This window comes from Megachile rotundata, chromosome 6 (genome assembly GCF_050947335.1).
Source record: "Megachile rotundata isolate GNS110a chromosome 6, iyMegRotu1, whole genome shotgun sequence".
Taxonomy (NCBI): domain Eukaryota; kingdom Metazoa; phylum Arthropoda; class Insecta; order Hymenoptera; family Megachilidae; genus Megachile; species Megachile rotundata.
Window position 1 is genome coordinate 5,306,467 of NC_134988.1, and position 18,186 is coordinate 5,324,652.

The 18,186-nt window shown below is 31.5% G+C and overlaps 2 protein-coding genes across 6 annotated transcripts; one reads left to right on the forward strand and one right to left on the reverse strand.

Moving 5' to 3' along the window:
* Nucleotides 1-113: 113 nt before the first annotated feature.
* On the reverse strand, nt 114-17,027 carry LOC100882023 (unconventional myosin-Ie). Of its 3 annotated transcripts, none has more exons than XM_076532682.1 (21): nt 16,778-17,027; nt 15,227-15,352; nt 14,790-14,879; nt 14,613-14,707; nt 14,345-14,522; nt 14,071-14,233; nt 13,894-14,001; nt 13,698-13,826; nt 13,405-13,601; nt 13,164-13,331; nt 3,892-4,062; nt 3,443-3,609; nt 2,981-3,194; nt 2,139-2,369; nt 1,784-2,068; nt 1,555-1,710; nt 1,356-1,495; nt 1,134-1,285; nt 741-1,076; nt 350-658; nt 114-274 (listed from the first exon to the last, which is right to left on the reverse strand). In XM_076532682.1, the coding sequence occupies exons 1-21, from the start codon at nt 16,778-16,780 to the stop codon at nt 198-200; spliced, it is 3,495 nt and encodes a 1,164-aa protein (XP_076388797.1). In that variant the 5' UTR covers nt 16,781-17,027; the 3' UTR covers nt 114-197. The 3 variants fall into 3 exon arrangements, with proteins under 3 accessions (XP_076388797.1, XP_003700311.1, XP_012153836.1); XM_003700263.3 differs by lacking the exon at nt 16,778-17,027 and adding an exon at nt 15,804-16,348; XM_012298446.2 differs by lacking the exons at nt 14,613-14,707; nt 14,790-14,879; nt 15,227-15,352; nt 16,778-17,027 and having other exon boundaries at nt 14,341-14,516.
* On the forward strand, nt 8,462-13,083 carry LOC105664323 (uncharacterized). Of its 3 annotated transcripts, none has more exons than XM_076532699.1 (4): nt 8,462-8,664; nt 8,730-8,866; nt 11,301-11,516; nt 12,042-13,083. In XM_076532699.1, the coding sequence occupies exons 3-4, from the start codon at nt 11,302-11,304 to the stop codon at nt 12,736-12,738; spliced, it is 912 nt and encodes a 303-aa protein (XP_076388814.1). In that variant the 5' UTR covers nt 8,462-8,664; nt 8,730-8,866; nt 11,301; the 3' UTR covers nt 12,739-13,083. The 3 variants fall into 3 exon arrangements, with proteins under 3 accessions (XP_076388814.1, XP_076388813.1, XP_012153832.2); XM_076532698.1 differs by having other exon boundaries at nt 8,789-8,866; XM_012298442.2 differs by lacking the exons at nt 8,462-8,664; nt 8,730-8,866 and adding an exon at nt 8,938-9,493.
* Nucleotides 17,028-18,186: the final 1,159 nt, after the last annotated feature.

The following is an 18,186-nucleotide window of genomic DNA, read 5'->3' on the forward strand; positions in this document are numbered from 1 at the left end:
CTGCTAATCCAGTATTTGAAAAATTGATCTAAATTGTAATTTACTTATTCTGATTACAAATATCTTATGAGTAGTTTATAGAATTTTAGCACAGTTTAAGGCCAAAATATATATTGTTTTTGAAAGTTTCGATTTATTCATTTGTTCCCTGAGAAACATATTTTAAGAGATAATACTGGAGTTTTGACCGCAAAATTTTATAATTTAGCAACGTAATTAGATGGAAAAAGCCCTGTTTTTCCATTTAACATTCCGTGCCACCAACCACCTTCATCTAAACGAAAAAGTGTAATTTAATGTACAATTAATTGTTAACAACTAATGATAGAACTAACGACTATAAACTTACGTTCTTTGAGTACTTCAAGGATATCACCTTCCTTAAGTTCTAATTCATCGAGATCTTGCGGATTGTAGTCGTATAAAGCTTTTACTTTTGGTAACCTTGGCTTAACATTTGGAGCCCGAGACGCACTAGCTTCGTTGTTATTATTATTTACTGTTTGTTTAGTATTCCATTCTTTAACTGTTTGCATTTCTTTATTACACGTTGTACTTTGGTTATTATTAAGTGCTGGAAGCCTAAATCCTGCAGGCATAGTTCCTGGTGTCTGAGGCGGAGGTGGTTCAGAGGGTGGAGGTGGAAATCTCAGCAAGCCTGTTGATTTTTATACATTAATACACTCATTAATTTTATATCACTTAATGTTTCAATCGATGTCCAAGTTAAATTAATTTACCCCGCGGTACAGATTTAGGATTGGCGAACATGCCCATCAAAGGTACAGAATTATTCGCTAGTTTTCCCGGTTGTTTTGTTGTTTGTTTCTTCTCTTGTGTCGGTAATTTTGCCACCGGCATACGTAAAGTAGGTCTATTCGATGGTACAGCTGGTTTTGAAGCAACTATATAATCAGGTTTATGCTGTTGACGCATACTTTGATTTCTTTCTATGATTACAGCTCGAGCAGGTTTGTTTGCAACTGAGTATGGAGCAGTTGATGAAAAAGAATTATTATGTTTCACTTTGTGAGGTTTGTTTTTTGACGTCGTTGTTGATACGTTTGTATTTGGTTCTGAAATAGGAACATAATTGATTTTTGGATATTAAAAAATACAAATTAATTACTTACTAGTGGTATTTGGTAATCCTGGTCCAATCCAGACATTGAGAGTCTTCCCATTTGGTTTTAGAATTTCTTTATCACCATAATCAATTTGAGTGAATTTTAGCTGTCTTGTACCTCCACCTCCCCAACCTTCTTTCTTCAGCTTAAATTCTAAACTGTAAAAATACATACATTACCTCCATTTTATTATAAATCTTGATTTGAAGATTCTTCTATAATTCTTACTTATTACTAAATTTGATGTTTAAGATGTGTCCAGTTTCTTCAAGATATCTTTTGTTAAGATTAATTAAGAATTCTGTTTTAAACACTGATTCCAATAAACTGCAATAATCATCTTTTGTATGTATAATAAGAAAATCATCCTGCAATTATTCAAAGAGTCAGATTATTTTTCTTACAACAAAGAGCATGTTTAACTTACTTGAAGCGTACTCAATGATACGTGACTAATTTGATTGAATGCGAGTTTCCTTTTTATAACTTCTACTAATTTTTTCTTTTCCACACCTTTTTTAATTTGTTCTCGACCAATTAGATATAAATATTTATTAGTTAAAATAAGATCTCTTCTACTTATCTGCAATTTATCATCAATTTATCCCACATCAAATATTTTCAATGATAATTTTCGTATGAAAATGTATACATACCTTAAATCTTCTATCATACTTCTTTACTATTTCAGCGAAGAAAACTTTTTCTCTTCTTCCAATTAGATTCATTAGCTGCGGTTTTCCTTCTAATCCTATGTAGTCGCCTACAAAATTTCGATTCAAACTTGCTCGTCTCCGTTCTTTTCGACCAAACAATAAATCAGCTGCTTGTTGCTTCTCTTGATTTTGTCTCTTTCGAGCAAAATACTTTTTAAATGCTCTTTGAATAACTCTTGCATATGAATTGTACTTTCTATCTCTTGCTTCTTCCAACATAAACAGCTAATTGGAAAAATGATAAAACATTTATAAAAAAAAGAAATTGTAAATTTGTGGAATGAATGAAACTTACGCTTTCAGGAGCCTTTATGAACAATTTCGTTCTACCAAGCTGATACTGAGATCTATCTATATGAAGACTCTGTAATATCCATTCTACTCCTTGTTTTTCATCCCCGGACCAATGTGGCCAAGTTTGTTTCGTGAGGATTCCATATCTATATAAAAATTTAGAGAACGATTTTCTGTATGCGAAACCAGCTCTACGTACTCTTATATTTTCTTTTAAACCCAAATATTCTACCTACATGGCATAAGAGACAGAAAATATTGTTATGGAGAGACATGCGTCACGTGAATTTTAATTTCTATGATAAGAGCAGAGTGCCGATAAGAGTAATAATCGTGCAAAATTAAAATTATAATTTCAGTAAAATAAACAATTAGTGTAAAAAGATCAATGAAATATTTCCTTGTTGACTGAATAATTACAATTACTTTACTCAACATTTAGTATATAACATTACTCTTAACACTAGTATTACTTTGGAAAAATTGTACAACGTTATACAAGTTGCTTTTTGAACAAACAGAAGTAAATGAGAATCTGAGAGAATGCTCTTAACACATTATCGACTGAGTAGGCAAATCTCCAACTTTGCTCAACAACGTTTTTTAAAATTATATATACATATTTTTACTTTCGTGCATTTTATAACATATATAAAGTATACATTCACTGTTTATTGTTTGAAGCTATTTGTACTTCATGCTTGCATAAATTCATCAAAGTTTCAAATTAGAAATGTTTGACACGTAACATAGAATCAGGAGTAATTTGCGCTGTCGGTAACGTGGTAAGTTTAGATGTTATTTAAAAAGAATATAGCTGTAAAGTTAATGAAGAAATAATACCTGATGTTTCACTCTAACTGGATCCCAGTCTCGAGGTCTTTTCGTTTCATTTGGTTTGATACACCTGATGTAATGCGGAGTACATTTCATCAACTGATTGACCAACTGACTAGCTTGTTCTCGTATTTTGTTACCAGCAGTGGTAGGCCTCGACTTCAGCGTTTTTGTTTTATTTGTTTGAGTACCGTGCAAATATAACGTGCGAATCAAAGAACTGTAAATTGAAAATATATCAATTTTAAAATTAAATTGTTGGGTTGATAGTATTAACATTCTGATTCATAGTATTTTCATTTTTAATAACTCATGTGTACTTTTACTTTTATTATCTAGATCAAGTACTTAATTCTAATATTCTTAATTAATAATATGGGTGATGGGTTTCTATATAAATTCATGTAGTAACCACGTATCTCTTATGAAGATGTAGAGATGTACAGGGTGTTCCATAAAAATACTTACTTCGTGCTGGATTGCATTAATTCCACGAGATCCAAAAATAGTACGTCGCGATTTTTATCACAGAAACCATCAACTGAGTAGGAGACTACTCCTGCATAGTGATAAATAGCGAACCCCTCACTTGTGCTTTGGTAATGCTCATGTTTGTTGGCTACTCCTGACAATTTCTGTAATTGATATTAAAAGATATTAATTTAATGTAAATCTGCACAATTGTAAATAGTGTTAGCTAAATAAGTTAATATTATTCTGAAACTATATCTTAGAGACGGGTACTAATAAATTAGTATTAATGTATATTATATATATTGTTCAGATAGATAATGATTTCGAACAAAGGAATTGATCATGTACAAGTTGATGACAACCAATAAATGAAACTTACAACTAACTCACATTAGCTTATATTTAACATCACTATAAATATACATGCAATTAAAGAGCATTACTTTCTGCAAATCTGCATCAGCTCCAGTGCTTCCTCCATGAAGAGTAGCACACACATCATCCAGCACCAAGAAAAGCCCTGGTAAACGTTTTCCCTCCAGAAGATCAACTACCACTGCATTGTTGAAGTATTCTATCGGTGTCCACTTTATATTTTCCGCTACATATTCCTCCTGAAACCCAGAAATATTTGTATAAATATTAGAATAATGGTGAAAATAACACTTCATTTGAATCGTCCTGTATAATTAATTGTGCGCCACCCAAGTGTGCATCGCTCACGTAAAAACAGTATTACATTTCGCCACGATAGAAAGGAAAGTATTAATGACGTGATCGCGGCCCTATTAAAAATCACTTTTCATTTCAATCACCTGCACCATATTTTATACAATCAGTTCAGACGACCATAATTACATAACAATAAAAAAGAAACAGAGAAAGGAGCCCACTGTTATTTTTAATGCTTCAGTATTCTTTACGATTTAACTTACAACGTTTCATTATTGAATTCGTTACAATAAAAAAAAGTACTAAAAAATAATGAAAAATCAACTAACATATTCTATTTCAATTAATTTCTCCAAATTCTGTTTATTTCTTAATTATTGCAACTTTCTACGACTTTCAATGAAATTTTCATTAAAATTCATTTTTAGAAATCTAGACACGAAATGCCTCAAAGTATAGGAAACATGAAATTCGAAAGCCGCGTAGTTTTACAAAGTTGTAGATTATTTGAATATCCGTGTTATTTGTAGACAATCGAATGTCCCACGGTCTGCATCAATAAAACACATGGTTCCGCTCCGAATCTCATTCCGAAACATTTCGTGACAACAGATGGCTTTTTCAGTAGCAAGCAATTTAGTCGTCTCGATGTTTCCTCGAGTGTTTTTTATTCGGTCTAGTTGCGGTGAGCATCGAGAGGTGACGGCAAAAGTGGTACGATCCTTTTCGCTTTAACCCGAGGCGGAGTACTCTATTTCCATGTGGACAACAATCTCGTTTACCGGGTTTATTTATCGGTCGTCCGACAATGACTGCCATTACTGACCTCTTATTTGCGATTCCTATCAAATCGAGAACACACCCTGAAGCTGAAGTAATGTTTTATACATGACACTAGCAAAATAATCAATTATAATAAATCAAGAAATGTGGTTCGTTTAAATGTGCAGTTTAAAATTCCTTAGTTAACAGAAACTATAAGAGAAGTCCTCCTTAGATTGTCCTAAACTACCTCTAGGTTCTTTTTAGGTTTTTCTTAAGTTTTGTTAGGACTTTTCAGAAATCTCTGTAGACTCTCTTATGGATGATTTATATTGTCTATAAATATTTCCAGATTTGGATACATTGTCACTATTTCAGTACTGTTAATAAATATTGAGCTCACATTTAAAAATCTACAAATTTATAAATGGTCAAATAACTAATTTCCCCAGTTTCTAAGTTGATTTTTCACTTTATACATTTTTAAATTTCCTAATTTACAAATTTTCAAGTAACCAAATCTTTATGCTTTTGAATTTCCAAGTTATTCAACATTTTAGCTTTCAAATCCTCAAATACCAAATTCTTAAATCCCTAAATTTTCAAACTCTTGGATTCTCAAATTTCTAAATATATTTCTATGTATTATGTATTCTATCTAAATACAAATTTCTAATACATAAGTTCCCAAGTTCTCAAAATCTTAAATACCCTTTACAAATTTGTAAGTTTACAATTAATATATGTTATCAATATTTCAGTACTGTCAAACAGTGAACTATCTGTTGAACGTGTGAGGTCTCCATAAGAGTTCTTCCAGGGATCCTCCTAGGATGTCCCTATTTCCAGAGATCTTCCAGCTTCTCCCAGAGTCCCGTTTTTTCAGAGTTCTAAAAATATCTGTATGTTCTCTCAGAAATCTCTTTAAGTCATCCCAGAATTCTTACAAGATTTTCTACCAGGGTTTTCCTAGGGATTTTCAAGGCTCTTCCTACACTCTCTTCTCTAAAAAAAGATTATAATTAAAATCAGTGAAAAAATGAATATTACTGAAAGTAAAAATAATTTTCAATTTCAAAATTGAGTGAAATATGTATTTATGTTCCCTGGAGAAAATAAATGTACCAATAACTGTACATTAGGTATTTGTAAGTACTTATTATTCAGTGCTTGACCACAGAGAAAGCTCTTCCTAATTGTACAGAATATTAAAATCGTTATTAAAAGGAAAGTTCCACTGTTTCATTAACGAATATCATTGCAAATGTTTATACTGTTTAATCTCTTTTAGTTTAATATTGGTTTCTTCATTAACAATTATATTTCTAAACATAAATGTCTTATGGGAAAAAATGAGAACAACTTTTCCGTTTATGGAGATCCATGATCTTCTTTTTTCTTATCTTAAAAATCTCATATCGTTAACCTGTGACACAAAGTGCTTTGAGGATACAGATGAACAGTTAAACAACTTGACCCATTCAGTTTTTAAGTGATTCGTGAAAAAACCCGAATTCTCCTGTTAGTAGAACTTTCGCTTTATTTCCGGCAAACAGATTGAAACTTTTTCATTCAATACTTTTTGGAAATGCTAAAAAAGTATATGAAATTCAATAAACCAGAGGGAAAGAAAAAATAGTAGTATAAATTATTGTAAAATTATGTTTAAATAATATAAAGCATTGTAAAACTATTGTTACGATAATTCACGTTTACGTAACGTGTTTGTTTATATTATTAGCCACGCGTGTACAAATCGTAACACGAAAAATGATTACTTATTGACAAGAGTTAACGAAGATCCACTGAAAATTTTCACCGCAATTAACCCAGAATGCGTGTATATCTCGCACATTATCTGGCTTCTTTAATTTTCTCATTCCGTAACAATGGAGAACAGTTTCTCATACACGTTTGTGTCTTTTGAACCAATTACCTTACACGCGTTAAAAGTCTCTTTTCTCTTTTTTACTAACGGTTTACTATACGGTGACACACGTATCACATTTTTATATTACACAAGTATAAAATAATTAATAAAACGATGAAAGTGTTATATTTTTTCGATCAACGAAATTCTCGCAGTTTTTAAAGAAAATGTAATATGCATTACATAATTATAAATATGTTTCAAACGAATTAAGTACACGCGTATTTGTGTGGTAATGTTGTCTCATAACGTTTAAAAGGTACATTCATTATTAATGGTGAACAGAGAGAAACATTATGACTCCTACAAACATAATTTCAAGTAAAGGATATCCGTTCTTAATAGATCAGGCGATACAGGGATATTTGGAACAAGATGCTGGTATACATCTTAAGGCAGTTATTCTATCCATTTCACACGAAATTATAGAGCCCGTCTTGAAAATTCTTTAGCTATTGATCTATATAATCACTGCTTTAATAAAAGGAATAGATACATCTGGCTACTTATAGATACATCTACTACGATATAATATAGAGAGGAATAAGTGCATAACACATTTTGAGGAAAGGAGCCTAGGTAGCCTAGGCAATAGCAAGTTAGGGAGAGTTCATGAAGAACCTAGATTTCTGGAAAAGATTTTTTGAAACGCAAATTTTTTAATTATGGAGCTTTCAAGTATACTGATCTTCAAATTCACAGATTTTTAAATTACTAAAGTTGTTAAATTACAAAATTTCTTGTATTCTAAATTACTAAAGTTACAAGTTTATATATTGGTAAATTTTTTATCCTGAAATTTTTCAATTTTAAAATTCCAATATCCTTAAAGCATTTTTCTAATTCTCAAAATTCCCAGGTTTCAGTATTCCGAAATTCTAAAATCTTAATTTCGTAGATTCAAAATCTCAAAACTGAAAAATTCTTAGGTTTCAGAATTTTCAAAGCACAAAAATTCCAAAGACACAATATAACCAAATTGCCAACTCTCAAAATTGCAATATTTGAATATTACAAAGTTTCAAAGTCTCAAAATCCAAAAATTCCAAGATTGCAATATTACAAAATTCCAATATTCTAAATTATAATATTCCAAACTCCCAATATTAAAAAATGTTTAAATCTTAAATTAACAAAGTTCCAAAATCTCAAACTTGCAATATTCCGATATTCCAAAATTTTCAATAGTCCCAAAGTCTCAGAATCTGAAAGTTCCAATATTCCAAAATTCTAAAATCCTAAATTATCGAAGCTCCAAAATCTCAAAATTGCAATATTCCAATATTCAAAAATTCTCAAGAGTCCCAAAGTCTCAGACTCTGAAACCTCCAATATCCAAAAATTCTAAAATCCCAAATTACCAAAGTCCCACCATTCAACAATTATAAACCCCCAAATTGCAACACCAAAATTTTCAAAAGTCCTAAAACGCCAAGATCAGAAAATCTGGAAAGTCACAAAAAGAGTCCCGCGAGGGTCTAAGCGAGGCTAGGGAGAGCCTAGGGGGAACTTAGTTATAGTTTAACCTTTTCCTCCACTTCCTCCTTAACTAAAGGAAGCCAACGTTGCAGTACAGTGTACATAAACAAAGAGAAAGACTAACAAGAGAAAGCAAAGGATAGAGAACGTACGTTTCACTTAGCTATTTCATTACCTTCACTCGATCCTTGGCGGCAGTGCAAACAGAACCATCGTCTGTGCAACTTGTTCATTAAATTTCATTCATCTAATTCTGCAGGATTTTCGTGGAATCGGTGAAGCGCGGTATTTGCGCGCGAAACATGATCGATAGATTTTATAATGGATACGAGACGTTAATTATAAGATACGCGAAATCGAGTAACTCTTCATTGTGAGTGATTAACACATAAATGAATTTTTCGTATTATTAATTTGAATATTTTCTGCCGAGTATAGTCAATGATCCATATTTAATTGGATATCTTGCGTTCGAGTGACGTGCATACATTTTTTAGATAGCCACTTACCGCAAGTACACCCGCAAGATTGATATAGGAAGATCAAATTTAACCCAATTTCATCTTATACTTCAGGTACGATACAAACATATAATAAGAACTTTACACACGATTCGTGATGTATATTCATGAGCTACCTTGATGAAAAAAAAGAAAAATGAATAGTATTATCATATATTACATAAGTGCAGTGAACGCGTTCGAAACATTCACTTTTAAATTAGTTCTGATATTTTATGCGAATATTCTGAGACGTAAAAGTAAAAAGGATAGTAAATTAAGTCTGGGCCGTGAACAACCCAGAACGTTACGAAACGCTACGGAAATTAAATGACCATTATTCTTATTTGAAGTGGCGGATATAATTATTTGAAAGGAATAATCTGGATCGGTGTTTAAATGATATAACAAAGTATCGAAACTAAACAGGAAAGAATGGAACTCTGTAAGGAGACAAGCGCGAGCATAACACAACCGGTAGAAACTAAAGCCATTTGACAGACCAAGTCCACGTGGACTCTTACGTTCACCAAGTATAAATCGAGTACGTTCACCAGGCCAACGAATGCACTTGCACTTTTTAAGAGAACCTGTTTCCGCTGCAACACGAACTTACATTGAAAGAACCACACCCACCGGGGTACTCGGACCATAGATCTCTTTGGAAAGGAGGACTTTTCCGTTACTTTGCTAGGGCGAACAGTAAGCTATGATTACAAAGATTGCTGTGAGATACTTTCTTGGACACGCAACGATATCCTCGCTCCTAGAGTGTCACACTTTACAAAAAAAAGAAAGAGAACACAATGTAGGAACAGCGAAGAATATCACAACTTCGTTCGTTGCTAAATCTAGTGCATATCAATATTTCTGTACCTGAAAATCGGACCAAATCCACTTTATATTCCTTTTCATACTTAAAATTATCATTTTTATTTACTTCTATTCTTTCGTTAATTTCAAATTTAATTTTCTTTTTCTGTTTGAATAATTTTTATTTTAATTTTCGTTCTTTATTTAATTAATTTTAATTTTAATGTTCTTTTACTGTCTCCTTAATTTTTATTTTAATTTTCTTTCTTCATTTGATTTATTCTAATTTTAATTTTCTTTTACTGTTTCATTAATTTTTACTTTGATTTTCTTTCTTTATTTGATTAATTTTTATTTCCATTTTCTATTTAGTTAATTTCTGGTACTCAGGTATAGATTTGTGGATAAATTGAAATTAATTGATTTTTTATGTGAAGTAATTAAATTAAAAGAATATTGAGAATTGCAAAATATTATTATAGTAAAGAATGAAGTTATAATTCGCCAGTTTGATGCAACTGTTGGAGATCTAAAGTCTGTAAGTGTAGGGATTTAAGGACTTTGCGCCGCCGACTCTGCGCACAGATATGTGGTAGATGTAGGTATCTTGAGTGTGAGGACAAATTGAGAACTTTAAATTCAAGTACTTAACTGTTGCAACTCCTGAAGATTTCATACTGAAATATTAGGATAATATATTAGAAATTGTAGAACATTATAATATTTCAAAATCGAAATAGCTGGAAATTAGAACATTTTGATAAATGGAAAATTAAAATATTGGAACGCTACTTTCAAATTCTCAAAACCTTTAAAATTCAAAATTCTCACTTACAAAAATTCCGAGGTCTCAAAGTTCCAAAACCTCAAAATTCTAAAATTTCGAAATTCCAAAGATCAAAATCTCAAAATTCCATAATCTCGAAAATTCCAAACTTTCAATGTCCAAAAATCTCAAAATCTTAAAATTCTAAAATTTCAAAGTTCGAAAGTTTCACAATCCCAAAATCCCAAAATCTGAAAATTCCTACACTCTGAACTTCGCAAATTTCAAAAACCCCGAAAACTCAATCTCAAAATTAGAAAATTCCAATTACTCAAACCACTAAGATTCAAAACCCTAAATTTCCAAACTTTTAAGATCTTAAAATCTTAAAATTGAAAGTCCCTAAATTTCCAAAATTCCAAATTCAAAAGTTTCAAAGTCCCAAAATTCTAAAATCTAAGTACCGTCGTCGACTCTCCGGACGCATCGTTTGTTCCTACAAGGAAGCAATTTTAGAAACGACATTAAACAAGCTCTTACTAAAATGCCACGCTAATTTAACGTATTTAGAAGCGACAATAAGCAAAACTGTATTATTTGATTCTTTTTTTTCGAGTCTGCTCTTGAGAACAAGTAAAACTTTCACTGCAGTTATAATAACGCGTTCCGCGTATGCTATACTATGTTACTGACCAGGAACGTTAATGTTTTCCCCTTCTTTCTGGGTGAAAACGGACAATACTATTCGTTGCAAAAAAGAAAACCTCGTTTTTAATTATATCTGAGGCATGTAATGATACAAGCATTTAACACTATTTTTCTTTACATGAAAATAATGAGCGGAGGTTTCCCTCGGTTTCTATTTCATAGAATGGTGTATCAATTATTTTTTTATACGGATAACATGTATGGAATTAAACTGCTTTTTAGGATGTTAGCAGCAGTGAAATATTACAGAACGACAGTACTTTTTGTACTTATTCAACGATCATTCTCAGCAATGGTTTTGCCGAGGCCGCCTTCCTCACCGAATCACATTCAACACTATGAACGAAGAACGAATGATCGAGATCTATACGATGGGAAATCTGTACAGGACTTCTCACAAAATCCCAATATAGAAAGAACAAATACCAACGATTACAGGTAACAAATATTTAATTACGACATATTACCTTCGGTAAAAACAACGATTTCTAAGAAACACAACTTCTATACGAATTAGTTATGCAAAATTTTGATTCTTCTGTTAATTATGCTTCATTATATTCCATTAAACATGTAAAAATACCCCGCTTAAACATAATATTGCTTAAACGGTGTTCCATAAATGTTCTTCCTCAAGAAAATGACGAGTTGTAACTCCATTGTTTCAAGATTATGAAATTTTTCATGGGAATCGACCTAATTAATTAAGTGAAAAACTAAGTCACAATAGAAACACAGGAAATAAGAAAAAAACTTCGAGGTAATTATAATCAGTTAACGTGTCACTGATCAAATATCTTTCAAAATCTATCAATTTTGTAGCCAACGTCAAAAACAACCTGACATTAATATGGACAATTTAATAAAATTTTGATAACTTATATATTTGTAAAATAACTCAGGTAAATGATTGTTTATCCTCTAACTGAAATGCCACAGTAACGTTATTTTCTTCTTGTTTAGTCTTGTAGAAATTGAACTTCAAAGCCCGGACGATATGGACACTACCAACCTACAAAATATAGTACACGCAATGTTGAAGCAATCACAGAAAGTGCACAACAATAGCTATCCAAATCCAGAAGTGATACCACATTCCATTTTTGGCGTGAGAGACGTTGGATTAACTTCAACCTTCAAGCTAAATTCGTTCAATGAGGACAGACATGTCCTAATAGAGTCACCAAAGATTCAGAATTACGATGAGAAATTGTATTATTTAAAAAACAGTAGACCAAAAGTTTATGTAAACGTAAGAGGACATAGTGGCACGTTTAGAAAGAATTTGGCTCCAAAAATCACCTCCACTAATGATCCCATAGGATTCCTCAGAGTGACGCCACCGTTTCAAAGGCAAACGAATTCAAAATCTCAATATTTTAAGAAGAATCGTTCACCAAAGAAATTTGATAGAAATCATGGGCATCAAAGGAATCATTCATGGTCAGACGCTAAAAGGTTAAATAGATTAGCTTCAATTTACAGCTTAGACGCTCTTGCTACTACTGAAGGTTCTATGGTGACTTCCAGTGAATTACCAAAGCAAATACCTGCACCACCATCGAAATTCCATAGTAGGACACTGATGGCACAAACAACACCCGTTCAGAATTATGCTTTAAGAAGAGAAGATGTATTGCCAGGATACAGCTTCTCTTGATAATCGATAATGCATACGATTGATGAACATTGTTTGTCTGGTAATGCTTGAACTTGAGATATTACCAGGGTACTCCTGGTTTTACAGACGCAAAACATTTAAGGAATAAACTTCAATAGTTGAAGGAGCATCCACTCTGAAGGTGAATCCACCTAAGAAGTTTTCAAAAAATGAATATGAGGCTCGAAAGAAATGACAAAGAATGAATAATACGTTCTCAAAGATTGAAATTTAACATTTTAAAAAAACCTTATTGAAAATAAACATACTGTAGATTTCGCTTATAAATAAGGTGATTGTAAAACGTAAATATGATGTTTAATAAATTATTATTTAGTAAACTTATCCTTACTACTTCTATAAAACAATTATTCTTTTATTGTACCGTGATGTTAGTTCCAGGTATAAATATTTAAAGTACTTACCTGTTCAGCTTTTAAAGTTAATTCAATGAAAATCTGCTGCAGCTTTTCGTTGACAAAGTTGATACAAAACTGTTCGAAACCGTTCCTCTCAAAGATTTCAAAACCGTAAATGTCCAGAATCCCAATTTCAAGACCACCAGTATTCGTTTCCATCGCAGAATTTACTTTCTGTAAATGAAAATTGAAGGATGTAATACACATTATAACGTAGACAAATAGTTATTATTTGAAATATACTTACTTTAACCAAGTAATCAAAAAGTCTAGCATAAATGTCCTTAGCCAAGGCATCTCTGGTATAAAGAGCTTGTTCTACATTCAAAATAACATCGACGCTCTCAGACTGTGCTCCCCATTTTGATTCAAATTTTCGAGATGTTAATTTACAAGCTAATTGTTCTGCTGATACTTGAAGCAAATAAGCTGGGAAATCAAGACCTGTAATAAAAAATACACGCCATTACTAACTTTGAATATTTTAAATCACCAATATTATTTGTGTAATAATTATTTATTCTATTAAAAAATACATACATTGTTTATCAGCAATTTCTGAATGATTTCCGTTCTCCACAAATTGAATGTTTCCTAAATGAAGTATTCCAGCAACAAGCCTCAAGATGTCAATTACCTCTGAATCCTTTATCCCCATTACACTAAGCCCTATAGAAGATAAATGCAGTTATTATAAATAGTTTTAAAAGTTTAGCTTTAATTTTAAAAGTAATACCTTTTAATGTTTCTTGAAAATCGTGGGCGTCATTCATTCCATCAACCTTGTAATTTCCACCATAACTGAGATATTGATAATAATCCAAATTGGTTAATCCAAATTCAGCTGCAAAATGTAATATTCATATCATGCACACATTTAAATATACTGTATTGATAATCATTGAATATTTACATTTCATTTGCTGATTTGTCCCAGTTACAAGTTGATAAAATATGTGAAAATTCCTTTCACCATAGTTGTGACAAGTGACTCTTGATTTCTCTAATAGAAAATTTAAAATCTTTCCACCAATTGATTGACCGCCAGAATCAAACTGCATCTTCACATATTTTCCCTGTAAAAAATAAAGTATATTTTGAGAAATAGACGTTTAGTTGTTAAGGGTATTTATTTCTAAATTTATTTAAATCTGTGATAAAATCAAGAAATCTTAAAACATACATACAAATCTGCTACTGTTATTATTCCGTGTAGTTTTTGCATTGCCAAAAGCTTCTAGAAGAGGATTGGATTCTAGAATTACATCTTTTACTTTTTGAACTCTTGCACCACCACCACTGACTTTTGCTATATAGGACATGATATATTTAGCTGCAACAGTTTTTCCAGCCCCAGATTCTCCACTGCAAAATACATAAATATTTTCTGTGAGTATCACTAGTTTTAAATGAAATTTATAAAACTGATTTGAGAAAAATATTAAAGTGTATTACCTTATGATAACACATTGATTTTCTTTATCAATTAACATATTTCTGTACATGTCGTCTGCTAATCCATAAATGTGTGGGGGATTTTCATATGGTGCCTAAGAAAGTAAATATTACAAATTAAAAACTAATTTTACATAGCAGATTATACAAAAATTTATTTATTTATTTACTACTTACAGCTCCTTGATATATCTCTATCTCTTTTTCTCCAAAATACGGCATCTGTTTAAAGGGATTCACCGATACCAGAACACATCCTATACACGTCTGACAATTATTAAGGAAATTATTTTGATTTTTAACTATAACTTTTGTGCTAGCATGTGAGATATCATAATTACATTTTCATGCTTATCAATATAGAGTGAAAATACAAGGAATATATAGAGTAAAATACTGATCACTTTTATCTAAAACATTTTAGCTATTTGTACCGATAAGAGGCAAAATATCGTTTGAAATTTCTTACAATGCCATTAACGTGAGAAATCGTTTAAAGTAACACAATTATTATGTAAAATAACAGATAAATTAATAAGGATAGCATATCTCTAAGTACTAAATTCACATTTTACTAAATTATAAATAAATAATAGTTAGATACAGAAGGATACAAATATATAATCATCCATGTATCTCTTTCGAAGATTTTCAACTATAGCATCTTCATTAATTTTCGGGAGCAAAACCATATCATCCACTCCAGAAACCTTAACATTTTGACTCTGCCAGTGGTACACCTAAAACAATAAAATATAAATTAGTATGGAAGTAAACTTTACTTTCAAAAACTGAAAAATATTTTTTCACATCTAATAGTAATTAGTAAATAGAATTAAAAGATACTAATATGATAACTCTATTTATAGTAGAACATAGTATATTGATTTCTTGAAATCAATGAGTTATGAACCTTAAATCTAATAGCAATTATATTGAAGTAAGGGAAGTCATACATATAAATCCTATTATGGCTTCTGTGCTGTGAGGCTTATAACTACTTATTCTTCCCAATATATTTTAAATCAGTAGTTCATTTACTGCAAATACATTACTACAATTTCTGCTTTATATACAAATAATTAAAGGGAGGAAGAACGAAACAAGGCCAATAATAATTTGTGCCCTTGTAGGAGATAGTTCTCATTCAAATTTCGCGCCAAATTGGGACACAGGAAAAATGTCCCTTACCTTATATGGATTTGCTTCCATTGTTCGTACATCTATAATTATACATTTTGTTAAATTAAATCAATATTCTAAACTAACGTTTTTAAATACAACATAGTGTCGTTGATTACATGTGACATATAGTTTTCATGGCCCACGCCGGCCGACATTGTGTCGAAACGTTTAATTATGAAAACGTTTCATCTGACACAATTTTCGTGATCGTCAATTTTTTTCACGTAACGACCGTACTTAGACTACCGTTGCGCATTCCTTTGTTTCCCCGTGGACGGGAAGTGATTCATTTTCTCTTGGTTCAATGACAAAATAAAACAAGGATACGAATTACGGTACTTAACGTGACAATCAATTTTTTATCTTTCGCCTTATTGCCGCGAATGGGCAATATACCGCGTGGTATAACGCGTAGCTACATAATGCATGGTGACATAACGTATAACTATAAAACGCTTGGTAATATATTGCGCGGCTATATAACATGTAACAATATCATGTGTGACTATGCGATGCGTAGTCACAAACACATAATGGTACATATTACGTACATATTCTTATTAATGTTATTTAAACTTTAAAATTCCCTCCTTGTACGGAATTGAAATTTACAAAATTCTTTATGTCAAAATATGCCATGAATCATATCTTATCTGATTAGAACGAAATTATCTTATCTGAGAGATTATATGAATAAATACTTCGTATAGTTTACATTTAAAAAATGTGAAACTGTCACTTTATTTCACCAGACTTGATTGCTTAATATCCAATTTAAAGTACGAAATTATTTAAACAGTGATGATACCCTGTATTTTTATTATTTAAAAGAAATTTTGTTGAAATCAATTGTTCCGTACTAATAAGTTAAGAAATTTCTTTTGCTTTCGCTCGAAGAAATCTAAATACATGCATCTTTTGTGTGTTCGGTCAACCGTACACGTGAAACCATGCAACATACATCTTTTTTCAACGCTTACCATGTTAGAGAAGCAAATAGTAACCGTGTTTCGGTTAAGATCCTTTGTGACGAATAAAAACTCAAAAGACAAACAGTCAACAGTTTTAAATTACTGATAACATCGTCCGTGCTGTATAAATTCACACAAGTGTGTCACTGCGAATTGTTGGAACAGATAGTACTGATTTGAACATTTGAGGATTAACAGAGCGAACCTAACCGTGCGACGGTATGACGGGCACTGGTCTGATGAGTCAGTGCGCCGGTCGCAGAAAACCATCATCCTACCGTGAAACATCAATCTGAGAAACGAGCTCATCGTTTGTAATTGTTTAAGAATGTTGTTCTCGTATAAACGTTTATCATTTACGTCACACTAGTAACATGAACGCAGCTTATATTCACTCCTAATTAAGTGTTGCACGTTTTATTCCCTGCAGTTGCCAATGTCATCCTTGAAATACTGCAAAACGTATTGAATTTTAAGCTTTATACATTCTTAGCACGCTTCATTTTAATATTAATATTATTCTGGAGATTGCACATTTTATGTTTGCAAAGGAATTCATAATAAAATATTTGACTGTATTCGTTCCTGTCAATATATGAACTTCCATTTTGAAAGTTTACATCTTGATTAACATAAAATGATTTAATTTTTGTAATAATAAGATAAAGTTATATTGTTATTAATTAGTTAATTTTGTAAGTTCAAAGTGGGGCGTACACTTTATTCTATACATATTTTTGATTCCATATCTGCGCGCGCTTCCAAAACAATCACATTAACGCCATCTCACATTTAATAGCAATACTAATAACAGGGAAAATTACTTTTTTTGGAGTAAAATTAGTGATTTTTGTATTCATAGGGTAAATATAGAACGCTTTGTCGCATAATGCAGTTGAAATAATGGAATACCCGGAATGTTAAACTGTTTTTTTTATAACTCGTCGCAAGCTGAGAGTCATGGTGCTATCTGCCAGTGAAGTGCGAACTATAATGACAACCTGCCAAATCAGTATTACATGGTAAAATATTTTTTTATTCGTTCTGTACCAACTATGCAAAACTTATAAAATGCTTTAGAAGTAACAACATAACTTGGATTTGTTATAATTGTAGAAATCTCTATAAGTTCCGACCAATCTCGACAATATCTTAAAAAGGTGCAAAAAAATACCGCGGAATTTTCGGCTTTGTTAGTTTTGCAATGCCACGCTAGGTGGAGCTACAAAAACGCGCAAAATTATAAAATCAAAAAAAATAGACATAAAGAACATTTTATCGCTAGCTTACTCATATTACAAAACTTGATACTATTTAAACACTGGTTGCAGTTTCCCCAAACAAACTTATTCAATGATGAATCATGAATCAAGGATATATTTGGAATTGACGTTTGTTTGTGTATAGTAAAATTGATA